General features: G+C 35.4%; 1 protein-coding gene across 3 annotated transcripts in view; it reads right to left on the reverse strand.

The window, feature by feature from the left end:
* The window catches only part of LOC126915693 (probable serine/threonine-protein kinase dyrk2), a 263,932-nt gene that overhangs the window by 85,439 nt on the left and 157,618 nt on the right, over nt 1-20,875 (reverse strand). For 2 of the 3 annotated variants that reach the window (XM_050720604.1, XM_050720602.1), the window contains exon 3: nt 14,089-14,139. The exons of the other annotated variant lie outside the window; for it this stretch is intronic. In XM_050720604.1, the coding sequence (XP_050576561.1) occupies nt 14,089-14,139 (51 nt within the window). The remainder of the gene's footprint in view (nt 1-14,088; nt 14,140-20,875) is intronic. 3 annotated transcript variants of the gene reach the window in all.

Here is a 20,875-nt window from a genome sequence, read left to right on the forward strand (position 1 = left end):
TTAATTCTGGCAGAGGTATAACGAGGTATATACATGATTGCCAATTATCACATGGCTTATCGTAAAATGATGGCCTTTAATTCAATTACTTTAACAATTATTACCTCGTTATTCTCATACTTACGAATGTGTATATATATATATACAGAAAAAATATCCGCTACTTGTAGAGTGATTTTAATTACACGCTAATTAGCTACAGGATCGACAATTAAATTTTTTAATTTCATTCCCTGGTTAATTTGCAGTTTGTACAATATAACGTTGTTCAACTTAATTAAATACTAGGATCATGGAAAATATGATATAAAATATTCATACAACGTGCCGTTAATAATTATGAGCCTGTTAAAGTTTCGTAAATTCGAAGCTGTTAAGAGTATAATTTCCAATAACTTTCAGTTATCCAAAATTCCTGAAAATTACCGTTAATAGCGCACACCCTATTATAGCAGCTTAAATGGAGTTCCTAGTAGGCAATGGAACATTCGGCGAGAAAGTTTTAAAATGCGTTTCTAGATTATCTACTCTCTCTCTCTCTCTCGATGATTATTAACGTCAATAATACTATCCGCCGTTACTTCGCATATAACCATATAAATCTGTGAATTTGTTCAACTAATCGCACAGTAAAATCGTCACGTCTTACTGTGCACCGCGTCAAACGCTTACGTAACACGTACCGATAGTATTTACGCGGCTCTCTGACGATAATCCAGGCTTCTTGTTGACAAAACGTCTTTCATCCGCGACTATTTTATAGCACTATTACACAGTGACTCACATACCAAGGAAATCTCCGTCGGCGTGCGTGCGTAATACGCGGGCCTCGTTATGAATGAAAATACACGTCGTCATGACGACCAGGTGAGAGGAGTCCGCGTACTTCAGGAAGTTCCGCTTTTATGAATGAACCAACCGTGAATACATGCACATAAACATATACGCGCGCGTTTACGCGTACGTTCATACGGTATACTCGTGTTCGAGCGTCGGCGGGTCCCGTTGGCACGTGTTGAAGAACGTTTGCCGCGTGAACGCGAACGCTTCTTTCACCAAAGGGAGATTGAACGTCGTGCAACGACCGTAGGGGACGGTCAAAGTTCGCGCGATCATGCTCCTGCACACATACGCAATTGCAACTGCCTTCTTTGTTCATGGGATAGGTGACACGTGATGATGTCGCGTGAGAACGGGTTATGATGTGCGATATACATATAGAAGAATTTGCATGTAGTTGAATGGTAGTTAAAACCAAACAGACACTTTGGTTCCTATGATTTATGGAACATAGTTCTAGGGTACTGAATTAATACGTAATGTACATATATGATTCTTTACAAATAATAAATTTAATATATATGTACGCATCGCGTTTCAGAATTATAAAACCAGTTACTGAGGCAAGGAAACGAGCATGACACGTCATTAAGTGAAATCATATTGCGAAACGATTTATCCTCTTGTTTCCTAAAAAGGATAGATTATATTCGTTGAAAAAAGAGAGATATTTATTGTTTAAAGTATTATTCTTTGAAAATCGAACTGAGAATCTGATAGAATAAAATTGTAAGAATACCTCGTATAAGTTCAATTGTCTAATTTTTAGACCTCCGATATTATATCTTGTGAGTGTACGAATATATACAGAAATATAATATATGGAGGAAGAATATCCCTCCGATTATTCGATATAATAATTGCCCAATTATAACAATCAAATTATCGCAATTTATGGCAAAGTATTTTAATTGATGAGATTATATTATTACGAATCTCTCCGTACAGTATCTTTCTACATTATACGCAAACATGTATATGTAAATTTATTTTTTTAATCGAGAGAATGATCGGACCAATTCAACGTAAAAATATCCTAAGAAGTATTAATAAGTCCCGGTGACCTTTCTATAGTCGACACGAGCTGCCATTGAAAAAGACGTCAGAATGTAAAGGACGAACCTGTAAGTCTAAAAGGTCTCCGAGGTATTAAATAATAGCATTAGGGAAAAGATATGAAACGGGCGTCGCGTCGTTTGCAAGAAGTTCGTTCTCGTTTCGCTGTAATTTTTCGAAGGTCTCGCTAGAGGGATTTTCTCGTGAAACTTGAACTTTCAAAGAAGCGCAGCACGCTTTCCACCGTTTTATTAGCGTTTAATTTAACCTTGAGATATTTTATCATACAACGTGGTATAGCACCGGTGGAATTCCGCTATGATTTATCGACCACTGAGTCGCATCCTAATAGTATGTAATAAACTATAAAACGTTCTAAACATGTACAGTTGCTTTAAATAATCTATGGACTAAGAAGTAATGCGCCAACACGTCATTTGAATCAGCGATGATTCAAGCTGAGTGAAACGTGCCAATTCATCGATATGATTAGATCGTTCGGCGGATATTTATCTATATAGATAGTTCTTTTGTATGTCAGTTGATAGATTAACAATTAGGTAGATAATATGGTCGTTCAACCCTTTGGTGATATGATATATTTGGGAGTATACAGAGAATATAATTATCGTTTGAATATGACTATCGTGTGATTTAGATATGGATAGAATATTCGTAAAATATACTGATATATTTTCTTAGAATAAAAAATTACCAATCTATAAAAATGACCGAATTATTGATTTTGAATATTAGAGAATATCAAGGAATATTTAGATGTTTAAAGATCTTTGCAACTTTATATAATTTCTGACTTTTTGAAATGTGCATAAAAATTCAGTAATCTCGTAAAAACACTATACGAACACTACATGAAAAGCGAACAGTATATTCTCCTGGCTGCTGCAATATTCTTTGATAAAATTATTTAAGAGGTCAGCTTCTAATTTCTACCACCACGTTGCTCCCATCAGCACCAACCGCCTCGAAATCTCCTCAAAGATACAAGATACAAGAATATCGAACCTGTATAAAAATACACAGTTTGTATGTGAATCACGGTTTATGCTTGATAAGCAAGATTACAGAGTCGATTACTTGGCGACCAGGTGGAGATACGACTATATGCAAATGACGCTAAGAACCTAAGCGAGAAACGAAAGTCTCGTTTTATCGTATCAAAGAATAGTCGCCACGAAGCAGGCGTTTATGGACTTTGTGAGTACCTACTCTCCTATCCGTGTGAATCTCGGATCGTTGCATCTTGTAAGTAAACATGTTTAGCGCCCACTCGAGAATCTCGCCGTGGTTCTCAAACTCGAATCACTTGCCTCAACTTGGTTATTTTTGAATGTGTGTCCCTGCGACCACCAGGGACGCTTGATCCTATAGCATTGTTATCGTGGTTGCCGATAAGCGGAACCGATAGCGAATCTGTTGTACCGTATCGAGAGATATGTATCGTTCGGGTCAGTCTACTTTCTGCGACCAATAGTCTCAAATACTTCCGGTTGCATTGCGAGTCGTAAATTGAACTGATATTATTCATGGCTGGTTTTGAGTTTAGTTTGAAAAATATTTATTATGGGATTAATAAACATGTTCAGTGCGAAATCGATGCACGTATCGAGGAGGATGGAGTTCAGTGACGATGTCGATACATGTCTCCATATTACCTTTTCGTTAAATATTTCTCAACAATTTTTACGCGTGCTCTACTTATTCCTTTAAGGAAAATCAAGCAAAAAATATTTTTTTCAATTATTTTTGCCACGAATGGTAGGAATCGTAGGAGTTCTCTCACATGCAATGCGTTAATATGTTGTTTCTTTTTGTTTGTAAATTCTATTTATGCTTTAAGTTAAATAGGTATCTTGGAAAAAGAATAAGAAGAAGGAGTTGAAATTGGAAAATGAAGGAGACGAGAGAAACGCTGTAACATTCATGGCTAATAGACTTCACGGGTTAACGTCTAATGCGGCAAAATTCTCATTTACGAGCGATTAATATTGCATCCACGCACAACGCCCACGTGTATTAGATTTGCGAATCTTCACAGCCTACGCCTGGCATTGTATCATAATACAACGATTCAGAGACCTTGTCTACTGCACACGAGAGATTCTCGTGATTCATCGATACCTCGAGAACTGCCTTCTATTCGTTTCTTCACCCTCCAACGACTCCAGACTGGTTCAATTCTGATTTCCAGACAAACTTTCTTTCGATTATTTCCTTTGCTCGTGGAAAGCAAAAGCCTCTTAGTTTCTACGAAATTAAATAATTTCATAGTATATGTAAATCGATACCTACATAAAACTTTAATTTCAAGCATATTCAAAAAATCCTGGCAAAAGTAATAAAATTTACTTACATTATAATTCCAATAACTTCTGAATTATACCGAATCATTGAAACATATGAAACAGAACGAAACTATGGTGAGACTATGAAACGAAATAGGTAAATTTCATCGTGAAAAAATTGATAACCAAAGATGTGAATTATTTCTAACGGGGCATCCAAGGGAGCTATTTTTGTCTCTGGCCCATCAGCTTGAACTTGTAAATTCCATTAACGACAAGGCTCCGAAAGCCCGGTGGGACACGCGTCCAATCAACGCGAATTCGCAGCTAACTAGCGAATTTATATGAACGAGTAGCTGTGCAATTTGCTATTAACGATCTCCCGTAATCGAGCTTTCGCTACAATTACTGATTCACGAACGTCACAAAATTTCCAATCAAATAACTCTTCGAATATTAAAATGTTTAATTGCGATCAATACATTTAAAGCCGTAAATATACGTTCAAGTTTCGCCCTTTAAAGGATTCAATTTAGAGTTTAACATGGAGTTCGAAATATTATCCATTAAACCTTCGTTGGAAAAAGGTGACAGACTTTGAAATGACGAGGAAAATTTCGTTCCAACGTGCAGTGGAAAACAAAGTTTCCGACAACGATACGAATCGACAGCAACATAACGTATGGCTCCGTAAAAACGGATGGAAATAGTTTTTCTCATTGCAAGCCGTGACTCTGGCCGCATACTTTCCAACGTCGTGATACTTATCGTCGTGGCGCGAGCTTTCAAACAACACACTACTCCTACCTGGTCGAGTTGTTAACGTCAAGCTGGTAATTTCTGATCTAGGCCAGCGATGACGTCGCCAGAGGTCGTTGCAAAATATCAAAATTCGTGTTATCAAACTATCCAATCAATGGCTGAAGATCAACTCCAACTTTTAAATGTCATTTCGAAACTTCACATGTTACACACGCTTTTACTGGATTATACGCCAGCAGGTATTGAATTTTTCAGCAAAGTATTCAAGTTTTTGATTAATCGGTATAGCAATAATTTGGATCCATACCGACGCTATTAAATGTTGCGAAGAACTAACAAATTTTATATTCCATAATTTTTATATCGACGATCGGATATCAATCTTAATTCTCTTCAAACGTCACCGCAAAATGGCTTTCTGCAATTTGGCTGTAGCAGTCGTAATTAACAACTAGACTTCGAATTGCATTTATAGGAAAAATGCATTTACAGGAAATTTAAAAGTACAAAATTCCACAGAATACGTATAATATGAAAAAATATACAAAATATTCACAGTAACGCTCCCTGTAACACTCAGGCAGATGAAACGATTTTCCACCAGAGATTTTACATTTTCAATTATATTATTTATTATTTTTATAACTATATTGCTATATATTATGCTATTACAATCATCTTTGAGTTCTGAAAAATATGAATTTGCATAAAAATTCGCAGTCTACTAACAATATATCTATTTCTTAGAAAATATCGAGCTTCATCATCTTTGAGTTCTGAAAAATATGAATTTGCATAAAAATTCGCAGTCTACTAACAATATATCTATTTCTTAGAAAATATCGAGCTTATATATTAAACTTCATGTACTAAAAGTGACTAAACTTTGATCCAACAAATCTATTTTACGTTCGCTTTTAGCGAACGAAAACATACGTCAATTACACTTAGGACCGCAAAGCGTTAAACTTCACCGCAAAAATCCAAATTTCCAACATCCGCTGCACCTAAGCCCCTAATCAAGGACCATCATCTGCCCATTCATCACTTTAAACACCGCTCGTTAGACGTCTTTGCCAAATTAGGCGGCGACGTTCTTCCTGTTCGACCGCTAATTAATTCGCGGGACGGGCATGCGACGACCCATTTCAGTGAACCAAACGGTTCCGCTTTAGCGGTGGTTCTGTCGAACCTCTCGAGCCTCTCGAACAATCACGACCCACCAGAGAAAGTTACAGGACACGGGTGTTAATTAATAGGTTGACACCGGGAATAATTGACATGGAATCAAGCCGGCACACCTTCTTTTCACACGATCGATCGTCGTCTTGTTTCCGTAGCCAGATGGGCGATAGAGCACCCGAGAAATCGTAAAGCATCGAACCGCAATTATATATCAAGAAACGAAAGAGGTTCTCGATAGATGTATTAACGAGATTGCAGTTAGGTTGCCTTACGTTTCAGGAAATTGAATAGGATCGAATAGAAATTTGAATATGCGTGTATCGGAAGGCGATTAGGTTCGATTCAGGTTTCACTTTGCCGGATTTATTAAACGTTCTTACTATCAGTGGTTTTGTTGGTTTAGTTTCTTCGAGTCGGAGTAGAAAGCAGCGTTTAGCTGTACAGCGAATTAGCGGCGGTTTAGGGAGACGTTGGTAATTACGGTATAATTGTTGAACAAAATGAAATCGTGATTTGGATTCGAGCGAGAAAAGCCTCTTTTTATCTTTTCATTAGTCACCATCATATAAACACGAATTTGCATAAAGATCCGCAATGTAGTTATCACGTACAATTTATTATGGGCAATAAATATTTTTTAATACGCATATTACTAATTGAATTGTTTTTTTTAAATTTAAATTATTCAAGAAACGACTGACGTCGTTCGAATGATTAAAGGTAGTATGCATATGCGTACGATTATTTTGCAAATCGACGTCCTTTTATTTATCGACAACTGTAAGAAACGCGATCTTCGATATCCTTGCGTTGCTACTGTCACTTTCCTCGTTGCTTGTTCAAACCGTAAACATTTGTATTCGCTACCGTTCGATAGGCGTGAGAATAAGCGAGGGAATGCATCAGCCTGGCAAAGATACTGTCAACGTCGCGTCGATGCCTTAATCAGACACGCTCATTATTGCGCTCTAAAAACAATCGATTAAACACGGAGTTCCGCTGGCACTAACTCACCGTGTCAGTTATTTACAAACGATATCGATCGCGGATAAAACCGTGATTTCGATTGGTAACAGTCTCCTTTTACAGGCAACTGCAATAGCGATTGCTACGATTCTTGGCACATCCTGTTTTATATTTATTCCTTGAAGTATGTCAAACAACTGTTAGAATGTTATGTACACCTGTTATTGATTTTTTGAAAGGTATGTAAATCGGAAAAACGTGATCAAAATTAAAGTTTAATATCTCGACGATATATCTAAGAACAAGTTTATATCTTCGAAGACCAAATCAAATTCGAATTTCTTCATTTTCGGATTAGCAATGTGTTCAAAACATTTATTTCGTGTTTAATATCGATCGATGTGTTTAAAGAAATAAAGACAACGTCTTAATAAATTTTGCTTTATTTAACTAGTTTTTAGAAATGTAAGTTTGTAAATTTGTGTTGTTCGTTGAAAAAAAGTAAAATACATGTAAACATACAGATAACACGCGAACGCCGCATTAGAGATCAGAGAGCATAAATTAATTATGTAAGTGGTAGAAGCAGCATACGACTACTACATATCGGATATAGAATATCTTTAATCAATACACATTTGCTAATTATACAACGTAATATTAATAATTCGTTCGCGATCATTTATTACGTATAGGAACACTGAGTTTGTAAATTCATGAGACAAACGATATATGAGATTATTCTTTAAAAATATTAAACAGCCACTGTGTGGTTTATCAGTTACATCAAACATCCACGGAAAATAAATAGCTCCGTTGATAGTAAAAATGAGTTATAAAAATAAGCACGACATGCTACGTTTAATATTGTTACGAAATATTTAAGATGGTTGTAAACTATGTAGGATTCATAAATCGCACTAGATCACTGCGAGAGATATCGTGACTCTGAAACCATCGACTTTAAAATAGAATGGAATCCTCTGAATTTTAATATTCGCATTCTTTAAGAAAAGTACTATCATAATAGCATGTAAATGAAAATATTAAATCGCGAGAATGTTTCGTTTACATCGACAATTTCCATAAAAAAATCCAGACATGCTTTCATCCTGCATACTTGTAATTATGTCGTTATCTTTCTAACGACGTATTGTAGAACGATTGCACTGTGAAATCCAATTTCTAAGCGAACTTTATGTTCGCAATGAACTTGTATGCTTCCTTGAATTTCATTAATACAGTAACGAATAATAATTAACTTTCGTTGATTTTCAAGCGTCCTTAAATTCTTATGACACGATGCTGATAAATATCTTTTTTATCTTTAAAGTAATCTTGAACTCTTGCAATATAATCTTCATGGACCGGCATAATTTTCAATATAACTTACATTTTTCATGACCTCGACGATCTTCTTTAAGCTTTAAATGACCTCGATCTTTTACCCCAAAATTTCGATGACCTGGATGACCTTCAACCGTTCTCATTCCTTTTCGGCGTGACCCGGCCATCTTCTTTTAATCTTTGAATGACCTTGCCCTAAATTTTTCATGACCTCGATAATCTGCAAATGTCCTTGATTTCCTATGATAAGACCATAATCGATCTCATAACCGCAATCTTTAATCACACAACTCGTTATTGACCTCTCATCAATGATCAATCGATTTCCTCATAAACTTTAAGTAACTTTGACTTCTCGTGACAAGACACCCATGGCCGCATCAAACAATACTTGATGCATCAACTATACTATACGAGTAAATAGAGCTTCGTTTATCCGAACTCTATTTATAGGGAAGATACTTTATAATAACTTACTAAACTAAACTTACTTACTATATACTTATTAGTTTTATTCTATAGTAGTTTAATTCTATCGTAGATAGAAAATTCAATTAAACGAACTCCTTCAATGAACCAAACTCAGATAGATACATAAGATTGAATAAAATTTCGATCAGATCTTTTAAACAATTTTATTCGAAATCACCGTTCAATCAAATTTTCGATAATTATTTTCGTAGCTCGAATTTTATATCGTACAACGCGAGGAAGACTTTCCATTAAACATAACAACTCATCGCAACGCCATATAAAATTGAGTAAAATTTTTAATCAAACTACCTACACACATTACCTCTAAATTACGGTAATTACCTCTATAAATTGAATTATACTGGTTATTATATGTCGATTATACGAGTGAAACGCGCGAAAGATATTTCGTTAAGCGCAATGGCATGATCCAAACTCGGCTGAAATTGAATAAAACTGAATAAAATTTTAACGAAACTTCCTACGTACTTTTCCTCTAAATTACGCTAAATTACACAAACTATAAACCGAATAGATTATACACGGTGAAACGTGCGGAAGATTCTTCCGTTAAGTGGCGAGCTTGGCTACGAACGAAACGAAAACACGACTGGTATCAGCTACCTGGTATTATCTTTCGCATATTTCGAGCGTAGACAAGAAAACCACCGACAGGAAATGAAGATAAGCGTGTGACAGAATTTATCGTAACTGTAAAAACAGGAAGTGTCCTTCGCTAAAGAGCGACATATTCTACGTTGGAAAATCCTGGAACGCTTTTATCACGACGATCCACAGCGCGACGTGCAATGTAGTAAAATCGAAATAATCATTGTTCGATTTTGATCTTATTATCCGATGATATTATAAGTCTATAAACAAGTAATATAAATGTAAAGAATAATTTCCCCCAAAATCGATAGAGGATTACTAAAAATCGTTTATACATGAAAATCTCATCACTTGAAAATTAGCTTGCTCATCCATTATACATTCTTGTTTGCCAAATCTTGTTAAACAGTGTTACACATTGAATGTAGAGAATCTGAATAAAGATATGTATAAATTTAATTTCTAATTTAAAAATTTCGTTCTTTCTTTAAAGTACAATAAAAAAAGCGTTTCAAATTATCCTGTAATTTTGTTTGTTTTATGTCAAGAAGGTATTGTATTACATTGTTGTGTAATTTTTTCCTGCTACAAACTACTATACTGAACATTGTTTATTTCTTTAGCGAATCGTAACTTGATCGAAGAGTGTATTTCTAACTACACTTATTCCAAGAAAATCTTAAAAGCTACACAAAAACTCTGTTCTTTGCTAAATTTTACCACAGTATCTGACGAAATGGAAGGGAGAGTAAATGATTTCTGCATGACACTTATGAAAATATGGCAAGATTGTTCCTAGTATCTGTACTATTTATTTCAAAGTAACTCTGTGTGTGGTTAGATAAACAAATAAATAATCAAGATATTTAAACTGAGCCAGGCAACATGGAAAATACTAATAAAGATTTGATAAACCGATTTTTATTCGCGTCGGATCCCCTGGTATCAAGTTTCAAGGAAATTTCACACTGTATGCATTTTTTATCTTTCGCCTGAATTTTCATTCAAATGCCGCACTATGGAACATGAGAACGTGCTTCCAAACGTTCTGACGTTGCCTGCGAACGCGCGACGTTGCCTGCAAACATGCGACGTTGCCTGCGAACGTGCGACGTTGCCTGCGAACGTGCGACGTTGCCTGCAAACGTGCGACGTTGCCTGCGAACGTTCTGACGTTGCCTGCGAACGCGCGGACGTTGCCTGGGTACTTGGCCCGCGAATTTTGATTTTTGTCTCGAATCCTCATTCAAATGCCGCACTGTGCGGTCGCTCGAAACTCTGAGAAACTTTCAACTCGATTATTTTCGCGTTACTGTAGTCGGTATATCGATACCGATGATTTATGCAAGGAATGGTCTTACTGCCAATAGTCTTGAATTAATTATCGATGCAAGTTTCACAAGGAGAACTTTGACAATGGTGCCCAAGGGTTCGGTTCATTTCCATTCCTTTGCGAATACGATTATTGTAAGATAATAAAATGCTTTCACATGGAAATCGGGCAGATGCATATTTCTAACTGGAGACATTAAGCTTCAGTGAATATGAAAAATATATATATAAATGGACCAGGCTGATTATCGACAAAGTCCGAAGTGATGCAAATTATCATTATCTCTATCATTTCTCGTCGTGTCATTCTTTTTCCGTGGTCATAACATAAAAATTGTTAATACAGTTGACTATTCCAACTTATTACGACATATATTGTTCGAATAGTCGAATAATCTCGTTCCTAAGTCAAAGGAGATGATTTATTTTAAACTACTATATAAATATTAATATCAAAGAAAAATAAAAACCCTCGAATAAAAATGAGCCATCCTCAAAATTTCTCGTAATTGACATTCTGATAATCGTTGCGTTAATCACTGTTCTAATGTAAAAATTACAAATAAAATCGTGAAACTATATTATTCTAGTATCTATAATTTTTTCTCTTATTTCCCATTAAATTCACATCCTTTCCCACCAAAAAAGAAATTTCCTTTTTTGATACTTACAGCACATGACATTTCAATTTCTCGATCTGTTAAATCTTACACATTTTTACCTTCCTTCTTTTACCTCTCTTTTATCTCTACACATCTATATCCCTCACATTCGTCTCGCTCGCATATAGAATGAAAGAATATCTCTATACCATTACCAAACCCTTTCTCTTCACGTATCTTGGGTCACCCATATATTAGCACAAGTCATGTCAAAAATAGACCAGCAGAAAACGAACAGTCGTTCCAATAAAACAAATCGAAGCTCGCCTTTCGTGGAAAGACATTCAGAGGCACTTGAAGGGGACGAGGTTCAAGGAATCGAATCATTTAGTTTCGCGGGCAGAGTATCAAGGATCCAGTTACTTGCACGATCACGGCCGTCTCTGTGTACTCACAATCCCACGGGCGAAATTGACCGTGAACTTTTCTGACCCAGTTGCTTACATAATTGATTCGTCTTCGTTAGCGCGACTCTCGTTCCGCCGCCGGAGTAATGCAACGAAATTACGTGACTGCCATAAACACGAGCCGTGATCCACGGCAAGTTACGCGAGACGATTTTAAAATTCACCCAAGCCCATTCGAGTTCAATCGGACAATCGTTCGAGATGCACTTCTTCGTCTGCTTGATCATTTAAAAGCGAACGACTCGGTCGAGAGAACGATTTACGTTCGGAAGGTGCATTTCCCAGGAGAGCAGCCAAGTGAACTTCTTTTCGGTTTACCTTCTATTTTTTGACAATGGCACTTTTCCTCTTTTCTCCTTCTTTTATTTTTTCTTCGCGACTTTCTTTATTTAAGTAGTTGGCGCGTGATCAGAATTTTCCTCGAAAGTGCGAGAAATTTAATCTTCTATATTGCCATGTGACTTTAAGTTATAAATACAGGTACATACGTGGACTATGTATACAGGACTATAATTCCTAAATTTTATTCTATTTGCTGTACATCTGGATAATTAAATTTGTTGAACCTTTTACTAGCGTTATAGCGAAGTCAAACGACCTCTCCCGTTATAACGATTATTAGTTTCTAGATTACGGATTGAAGTGACAAATTGTATCAAATTACACGTAATCTCTACATAATCTTTCTCTCTCATAAATAAACAAAATTCCTGTTACAGATTGTCAATCTAATCTAATCTAATTAGATTTTATTTAATTATTCCATTATTTCATATTTTTCCAGGAATATAATAAAATATAAAGTCAATAAGATATAAGAAGTATTATTAAATTACTTCAGAACGTTAATCTTAATCTATTCAAACTAAAACAGAAGAAAAAGAAATAAAGAAAAGAACAACACGGAAATTATTGAAAGGTTCACCAGACCGCGTAATTACTCGAAATACTCGTTTTTTTTCCACAAGTGAAACGATACCAATTCTGTTCACCTCATTACATCCTAATATATCCAATAAAATGAAACGCATAATTTAAATTGTTCTCTGTTCTCTAATTGAAACGTTATCCCTTCCAATACCCCTTAAAGTCTCTCCCAAAAATTAACTACTATCAAAGAAACCTATCTACTGTGTGTCTGTAGTTCACCGTAAAAAGAAAGAAAAAAAAAAAAAAAGAAAATGAAAGTAGAAGGGAGAAACGACGCAATTAATCCAGCAACGTATTCCTATTTATATTCAATTTCACCCTGTACAATACGAACACGATGTTTCGATAAACGTTTCGTCGCATCTGTGAACGGATACGTGTCGGACGAACACGAAGGTATTATTAAAAAGCCCTTCCTGTCCCATGTAACGCAACATGCATGATAATCAAACAGGCTTGTATCGACATTTTCCTACGTAGGTGGAACACATTGTGTACGTACGCGTATGTCAGCGGAAAGATAGTGGTTCTCAAATGTACAAGACACTCGAGATCTTTGAAAACTATTTTGCATGGAAACACAACGAGCGAAGAAATTCATTCGGTGAAATTTCTTGATTATAATTTATCGATGTTAGACTCGTTTTCTTTTTGCTATAGTACGTCGATGTAATATGTAAAGTATTTAGAAACAAGTCATTGTCTATTTAACCGTTACTGATTAATTAGATATATAGCGTTATTATATAATTATATACAGATATACGTAATTGTACAATCGATCTTCGATGAGAATTTTGGCTGGTGTGATGGAATTATCGAGAAATTAATATCTTGATAATTTAAACCCGACAAAGTAAAATTTTTAGTTCTTCTTTCGTGTTTAAGAAGTCTTGATGTTTTGATCAATTCATCGATGCTTTCGAAATCATAGAAGAAGAAAATAATGAGTAAAGAGATTATTCTCACGAAATCTAGAATTACACAGAGATAAGGAATCGATGGGTCAAATTATTAAAAATTGCAATTATTAAATTATTAAAAAATACGATTAAAAATTGTAATATAGATTTTGTAATTGCTGGATGATTTGAATTGATTAAGTAAATTAAAGAAAATGGCAGATTCTTTTTCTCGAAATTCTATAATATGGAGGTAGAATGATAAAGTTAAGTTATGTCACTATAGTTTCAACTCAAGTTAACTCACCCTCCCTGTCTCTTGGTAGAGAGATGCACGTTCTTTGGAGCGCCTACTCACCTGAAACAAAGAGAATAAAACCATTAATCGATTGATCAATTGCCCTATTGTGAATTAAATAATTTCGTAACAGCACGATCATTAGCTGCATGTAAATATAACTTTTGTGTAATGTTAGAAGCATTCGTGAGAAATAAAACATAGTACAGTAAAAAGAGTGATATAACAAGAAAGAAAAAAAGAAACGAATTTCAGCTACGTAATAAAAGAGCGAAAAGTTATGAAGTACATTTGTCACGTGGAATGAAATTTATTACCAAGTGACATTCTATGTAGTCAAACAAACTTTCTACATCAAAAAATGACAAATTTATGGAGTAAACGTTTACGTTACAAATTCACAACTTCATTCATACTTGTTATTTAACACACGAGTAAGTAAATAGAATTGAAATTCCTACGTTACTTAGAAACACCTATCTTTCACTGTTATGCAAACGAATTCTCATGATATTTATTTACCTTCATTCAATTTTTCTCATTTTTATTCGGTTTTTATTTCGAAAACTCTGTTTACAGTTTTATCAATCACTCTAACAAGTCTAAATCATCAGGAAATCAGTTAAAATCATAAATTTAGTTTTATAATTTTCCGAAAACATTGATTTGTTCAACAAAATTTCAATTTACCTTACATATGTTATATTACTGTATCGTTTAATAAACAGTAAGGAACTCGGTTTACATTTATTTTCCCTATTGCCTTGCATTCTCGCTTAATCGTTTACATACACGTCCATCCGCCCACGCGCACAACCACATTTTATCCTTATTTTACTATTAAATATCTACCATCTATGTACCTATCTAACTATTAATTATTAACTTTGTCTTTTTAAGAAAATTTAAAAATTAACTTTTTAAGAAAATTCCTGACCTAGGACCTAAGACGAGGTTCAGTCGAGAACAAAGAAAATAAAGAATCTTTGGTTCCATTTTATAGACTGTAGCACCCATGTTGGTTACTGGTTTTGATGGCCACGAAACTTTTCCACGGCTGTTTTATTGGCTACGTTCCAGTCGGATAATTTTCATAGAGAAGACCACGGTGCAACGACTGACAAATTGCATCGACGTGTCACTGCACTCCACACCGTGCACGCTTGATAAAGTTCATTGGGTCTTTGTCGTTTCCCGCGCGCTCTTTGAGCCTCTGCCACCGAAGAATAATGGATGTCTCGATAAAACCTTCGCCACGAAACAAATTGACGGAGAATACGAGCGGAACCGACTCCGACAGGCTTCATCTTCTTTAACTCTCTTGCCTTGCGATTTGTTTTATGACCGAGCTCAATCAATTTCAACCATATGCTTTCAAAACATTCTGACTAATATGAAAATCATCCTACCATACTATATTTGACTTTGATCCTATTTAAACTAATTTCATGAGCTCGAACGAAGTTTGCAATTAATAACAGAAATATCGTGCACATATACAGAATATCAGAAATATGAACAGTTTTTTTTCTCAAGATCAGAGATACGAATCGCGAATTTTCCAAATGACATTGGTCGTACAGCAGATAATTTTTCACCGTGTAATTTGGTTTTCCATTTTAATTCTATACTTAATCTAAAGCATAAATCATAATGCTAATCAATCAATAAATAAAATTAATATTCTAATTAAAAGTATAAGAGAAAGTATTAAGATGTTTCTTTCGAAGAATTTTCAAAGTGCAAAATTATGTTTTAAGAGTACAGAATCGAATGTGTATATACGTCCATCGTTAAAAGCAAGCTTCGTCCAAGTATAGATTCGTGAATAATCAGCGTAACAAAGAATGAGCTTCTCAGTAACAATGAACGATTTTAAGATGCTGAAATTACTCGTGACGAACGGTTTCGACCAAAAGGTCACGTAAGCGATAACTTCCCTGAATAATTGGCCCGTGCAATGAAACATCAGAAACACATACGTATCGGAGTTTGATCGATCAGGCATTACGGAAAGATATCTCCTTTCTCGTTTACGAAAGCCACGCGCACGCCGAACGCGAATATTATATTAGCTCGAAGCGAAAGCTTAACGAGCGTCTCATGACCTTTTTTACCGAGCACCGCTCGTTTGTTTGCAAATTGACAGCCGATTAACGATAGATTCTCGCCAAGTAAACGCGGATTCTTGCAAGTCATCTCGACAATCGGCCGATTAAAACGCCTCAGCCATGGTTCATCGCGATCGCGAGATTTTCTTTCTTTCTTTATCGCTCGCGAAGTCTGTAGTCATTTTATAGCTTTTAAAAATGAATGAGAATTTTTCACTCGTGATGGCTCGACCGCGGCACGACTGGTGAAAGGGGCTGGTTTCGTATAATGATCTTGTTCGAGCGAGGATTAAATAAACGTCGTCCCAGTGGGCGATTGAATCGGAAAACCAACGTCTCATTCGATTGGTGAAAACTGTTATCGCGAATGCTACGAGCTTGGCGAACTGGATAATTAACGACGATTGGATTATTAGCGCTTTCACAGCTGACGTACGACTACTACGTACACAGGCTTACGAAAGTATTCGAATGCTTGTACACACCTTTTACGAGTACACCGTGTATGTTATAGGAAATGTTCTGAAATTTTATTACCTCTGTCATGAGGCGAGACTACGTTACATAGCAACACGTTATGGTTGCAGTTGACGTAGTATTTTGCTGTTCATAAGTCATTAACATTCCAATACGTCATTGGCTAGTCATCGTTCAATATAGCGTACCTTAACATACATTTTACTATATTTTTTTTCGCATATAATTGACGTAGCGATGTATTAGATTCTAGTTAATACACTTTTTTTTCATACACCATCAGGATAGTAATATATTAATTATTGTATTAATTATTACATAATACTATGATACGTAGTCTATAAATTACTGATGTAACAATATGCTGTTTTCTAAACCTATAACACACCTAGGCTTTCCTGCACAATTGAAGTAATATTATTAACGACATTTTATAAATCGCTAATTACAAGGTATCAATAAGAATAACAAATTTAATAATAAAAGGAATGAAATTCTGCAAAAAAAAATTTACCCTATGTAACATAGAAATTGCAAAATTGTACGAGAGGAATCTCAAACCTGCAACTTGTTACTCATCGGTTATCAATATCGCTAATCAGTAAATTATTAAGCAAAAGAGTTCTAGTAATTTTATGTACCATAAAACCGATCATCAAACCGATATCAAAGTAACTGAAACTACGCAATTCGATATTTCCTATCCGCTCTGAATTTTCCATAAACAGTAACTCCCCTACTGAGAGAACAAAAATCATACAACAACATATTCTTCTTTACGGTAAAACTTCTCGAGCAGTAAAACGTCGATCTACGCCATAAATCAGGCGAATGATTAACAGCAATTAGTAGCAATCTTCGATTACTCGTAAACATTTTCTAACATTGTTTTTACCATACATCTGCGCGCTTTTATGTGTGAACAATTTCTTGACCCTGATAAATAGGGATCGCATCGTCGTGTTCAGCTGATTCACAGAATTATCCAATTATCGTTTGCAAAATGAAACTGGGCAAGGGGAGGGTTTGAATGGTGGTGCGATGCGATAAACGAGATAACAGAAACGCGTGCCCTTCGCGGTGCTAACTTCGTCGACAATAATGCCATTCTTTCATGGAAACGTCGGAAAGGTCATGGCGTATTGCGGGTGCGCCATTATCGGTCGCCTCTTCTTGCGCGGCTAATTATCGATAACGCCGGCCTGTCAACGATCTTTTTAATAAAATTCGAATCTCCTTCCTCTGTTGCGTCGTTTCTTCTTGCTGCTTTATTAGGGTTCGCGATAACACCGCTACGAAAGTCGGGAGAAACATGTTCAACTCGATATCTCTTGGTAAGGTATCCTTGAAACTTTTCTGCAGCTACTAAGACAGTTCGTCGTGTCGAGAAGATAACGCTTTCACTGGTTTTTGGAAAGCGAATTAATTAATAAAACGCTCGAAGAATAAGACAGGTTGTATGAATCGTATTTCATTTTTTTTTATATGACAGGTAAAATTGTAGCATCTAATATCGTGCGGTGAAAAAAATTGGAAGATAGTTTTTGCTTGAATAAATAGTAGGTAATAATGGGTTTCAAATACTTTAGCTACGTATTGATTTCTCTACGATCTGCTGGTGACAGTGTTATTTACGATGCATAGGAGTCAAACATTCCTTTTAACTAAATATATACAGAATATTTGCACGAACGTTTGATTAGAAAGTTGAAGTATACTAGCAGGTACTTCGAAACAATCTCTCAAACTGGACAAAATGAACTTCGTTAAATATTCATAACTAATTTATTTCATATAATTACCAATTTTTCTATAACCGAATTTCTATCGTCTTTTTCGACGATTGGTAAATCTACTCTAAATACTAACCGTTGCATAAAATTCGAGTATTAACAAGCTCTTTTGTAATTATCAGCCATGCCATTTTATTCTACGATGCGTGCAATGCGAATAAATCAACTACGAATGCATTTGATAGGTTACAGAAGTATTCGCAGCTTCTCGAATAAAAATTTTACACGATTAATAATCGTCGATTATGTTTAATAATCGGAATAATTTACGAAGAGCACTAATAGTATATCTATTTATTTTATCAGTTGAAATTAATTTATTTGAAAAGAACCGTGTCAGCGCTAATATAGCGATTACGACAGCAATAGTTTCAAGAGGTGCGAATATTTCAATCAAAAAATCAGAGCAAGTATAATAAATCACGAAACAATCGCGTTGATCCGACACACTGTGCCAACAACTCACAACTTGAACGCTAAAGTGTAGCCTACAGTTTCATCTGCAGTTGAAGCCTCACCGTGGAAAACTTGACGGTTAGGAAGTCGTAGTATTTCACCAGGAACTTCATTATGCGTCCGGTGCGGATTGGCTTCGGTCATACAACGTGCGTTTCCTACTTGTTTGTTGTGTCGGGGATGGCTTTCGTGGTAAACAACTAAATACGTACTATTTTCCTCATCGATCTTTACCGAACGAAGATTCGTTTAAACAAATCGAATGATTTATTCATTTCGTTTTGTAGAATGGTATCAGTACCAATAATCAGATATATTATTTCCTTGTCTCGATTAAAAGATTCAACTAGATCGTAAATACGACGATCAAATAAAATAAATAAATAAAATAAAAGATCAGAATATGAAATTGAATCTGAAAAAAAGAACATGAATATGAAATTTTCCCATCGTAAAGTAAACATAATTCGATAAACACTTTAGTAGATCAGCTTACTATTTTTCTCCGTTTTTATGCTTTTTGATCCAAAATTATGTTAACAATTACCAGGACTCTCTTGCACGATTAAACTAATTAAGTACATTAATAACTCTATTAATGAGATTTTACAAGGCATTAATAACGATCAATTCTCTTACAGCGTATGACAGTAACAAGTTTTGGTAATAAAACAGTTGAAACTTTATGCGTAAATCTGACCAATTACAAATCCTCTATAAAGTAGTTTTCTTATTCAAAGCAAGCTGTCCAGTCAATGCTAAAATATAAATAAATTTTCTTATTTCACACAAGTATAACAAATTCGACATAAAATTCCAAAAATGTACAATCAAAGTCTATAATCTACAAACTCGTAGCATATCGCTTTACCAATATTATTAATTATACAGTAAACTATTGTGCAAGAGAGTCCAGACAATCTTTCGAAATGCAACTCGTATCAATCGAGAGCCGTATACGAATATCCGAGCGAAAAGTGTGAACAGCTTTACCGGTATGTTCCGAGTGTCATCGATGCTGAACGAGCATTGAACGTGTACAATGAGCCGATATATCACCTACGTGCGTAAACAGATCTTGATTCGTCGAAGAAGCGAGAGAAATCGGGAGAAACGTTCGTTCGCCAAACCTGTTATCGTTCGACTGTTCAACGTTGGTCGCTCGTACAGGTACACATCGCGTAATTCGTCGAATTATCGATAATCGTTCAACGAACAAACTCTGAATGCGGTGAACTCGCGAATTCTCATTGCCGCTTTTGTTTACAGCATCGTTTTCGATTACAGATTCTCATAGTGATATCACGTGGCGATCTCGCTTTTCTCTCGAATTGGAACGTACTTACGTGTTGAATCGCCCATTCTTTTACCGTTTAATAGGAACTGGAAGAATTTCTTCATGGTATTGCGAGATTTTTATTTGTCCGACCGCCAGATTAACAGTCTAGCAGCTTGTTGTGAAAAGATGCTTAAATTTGTGGCGGTGATCATCTTTTAGTAGAATTATCGTTTCGGTTTTCTTCGTTAAAGCGATCGGACATAGAAATTAATAATCGTAGTAACGAATTGAATACTGTTGCCAACAAAGTATCACAAATTCTAGGCACTTCTCAGTTTATAGTTTCCTCGGAAAACTGTAAGATGGAGTTACAAAGTAGTATAGCATCGGAATCTCGAAACATCAAATCTTACATTGACACTGTGATTTTAACAAAAACGCTGAAACGAGAATATTGAAAAGTACTTGGGATATTGGTAGAAGACTGAAATAAAAGCAGATAATCTTTCACTTTTTGTACTTTTGCATATATTAGCTATTATTTCTGATAACGTGCGGCTAACTAAAGGAAACTAATATACGAATACTTTATCGGATAAGAAGAGAGCACAGTCTACGTAACGCATTTTCATTTCCATTCCCCGTAGGAAATTACTAAAAGATCTTACTAATTCTCAAGA

Source organism: Bombus affinis, chromosome 4, assembly GCF_024516045.1.
Source record: "Bombus affinis isolate iyBomAffi1 chromosome 4, iyBomAffi1.2, whole genome shotgun sequence".
NCBI lineage: Eukaryota > Metazoa > Arthropoda > Insecta > Hymenoptera > Apidae > Bombus > Bombus affinis.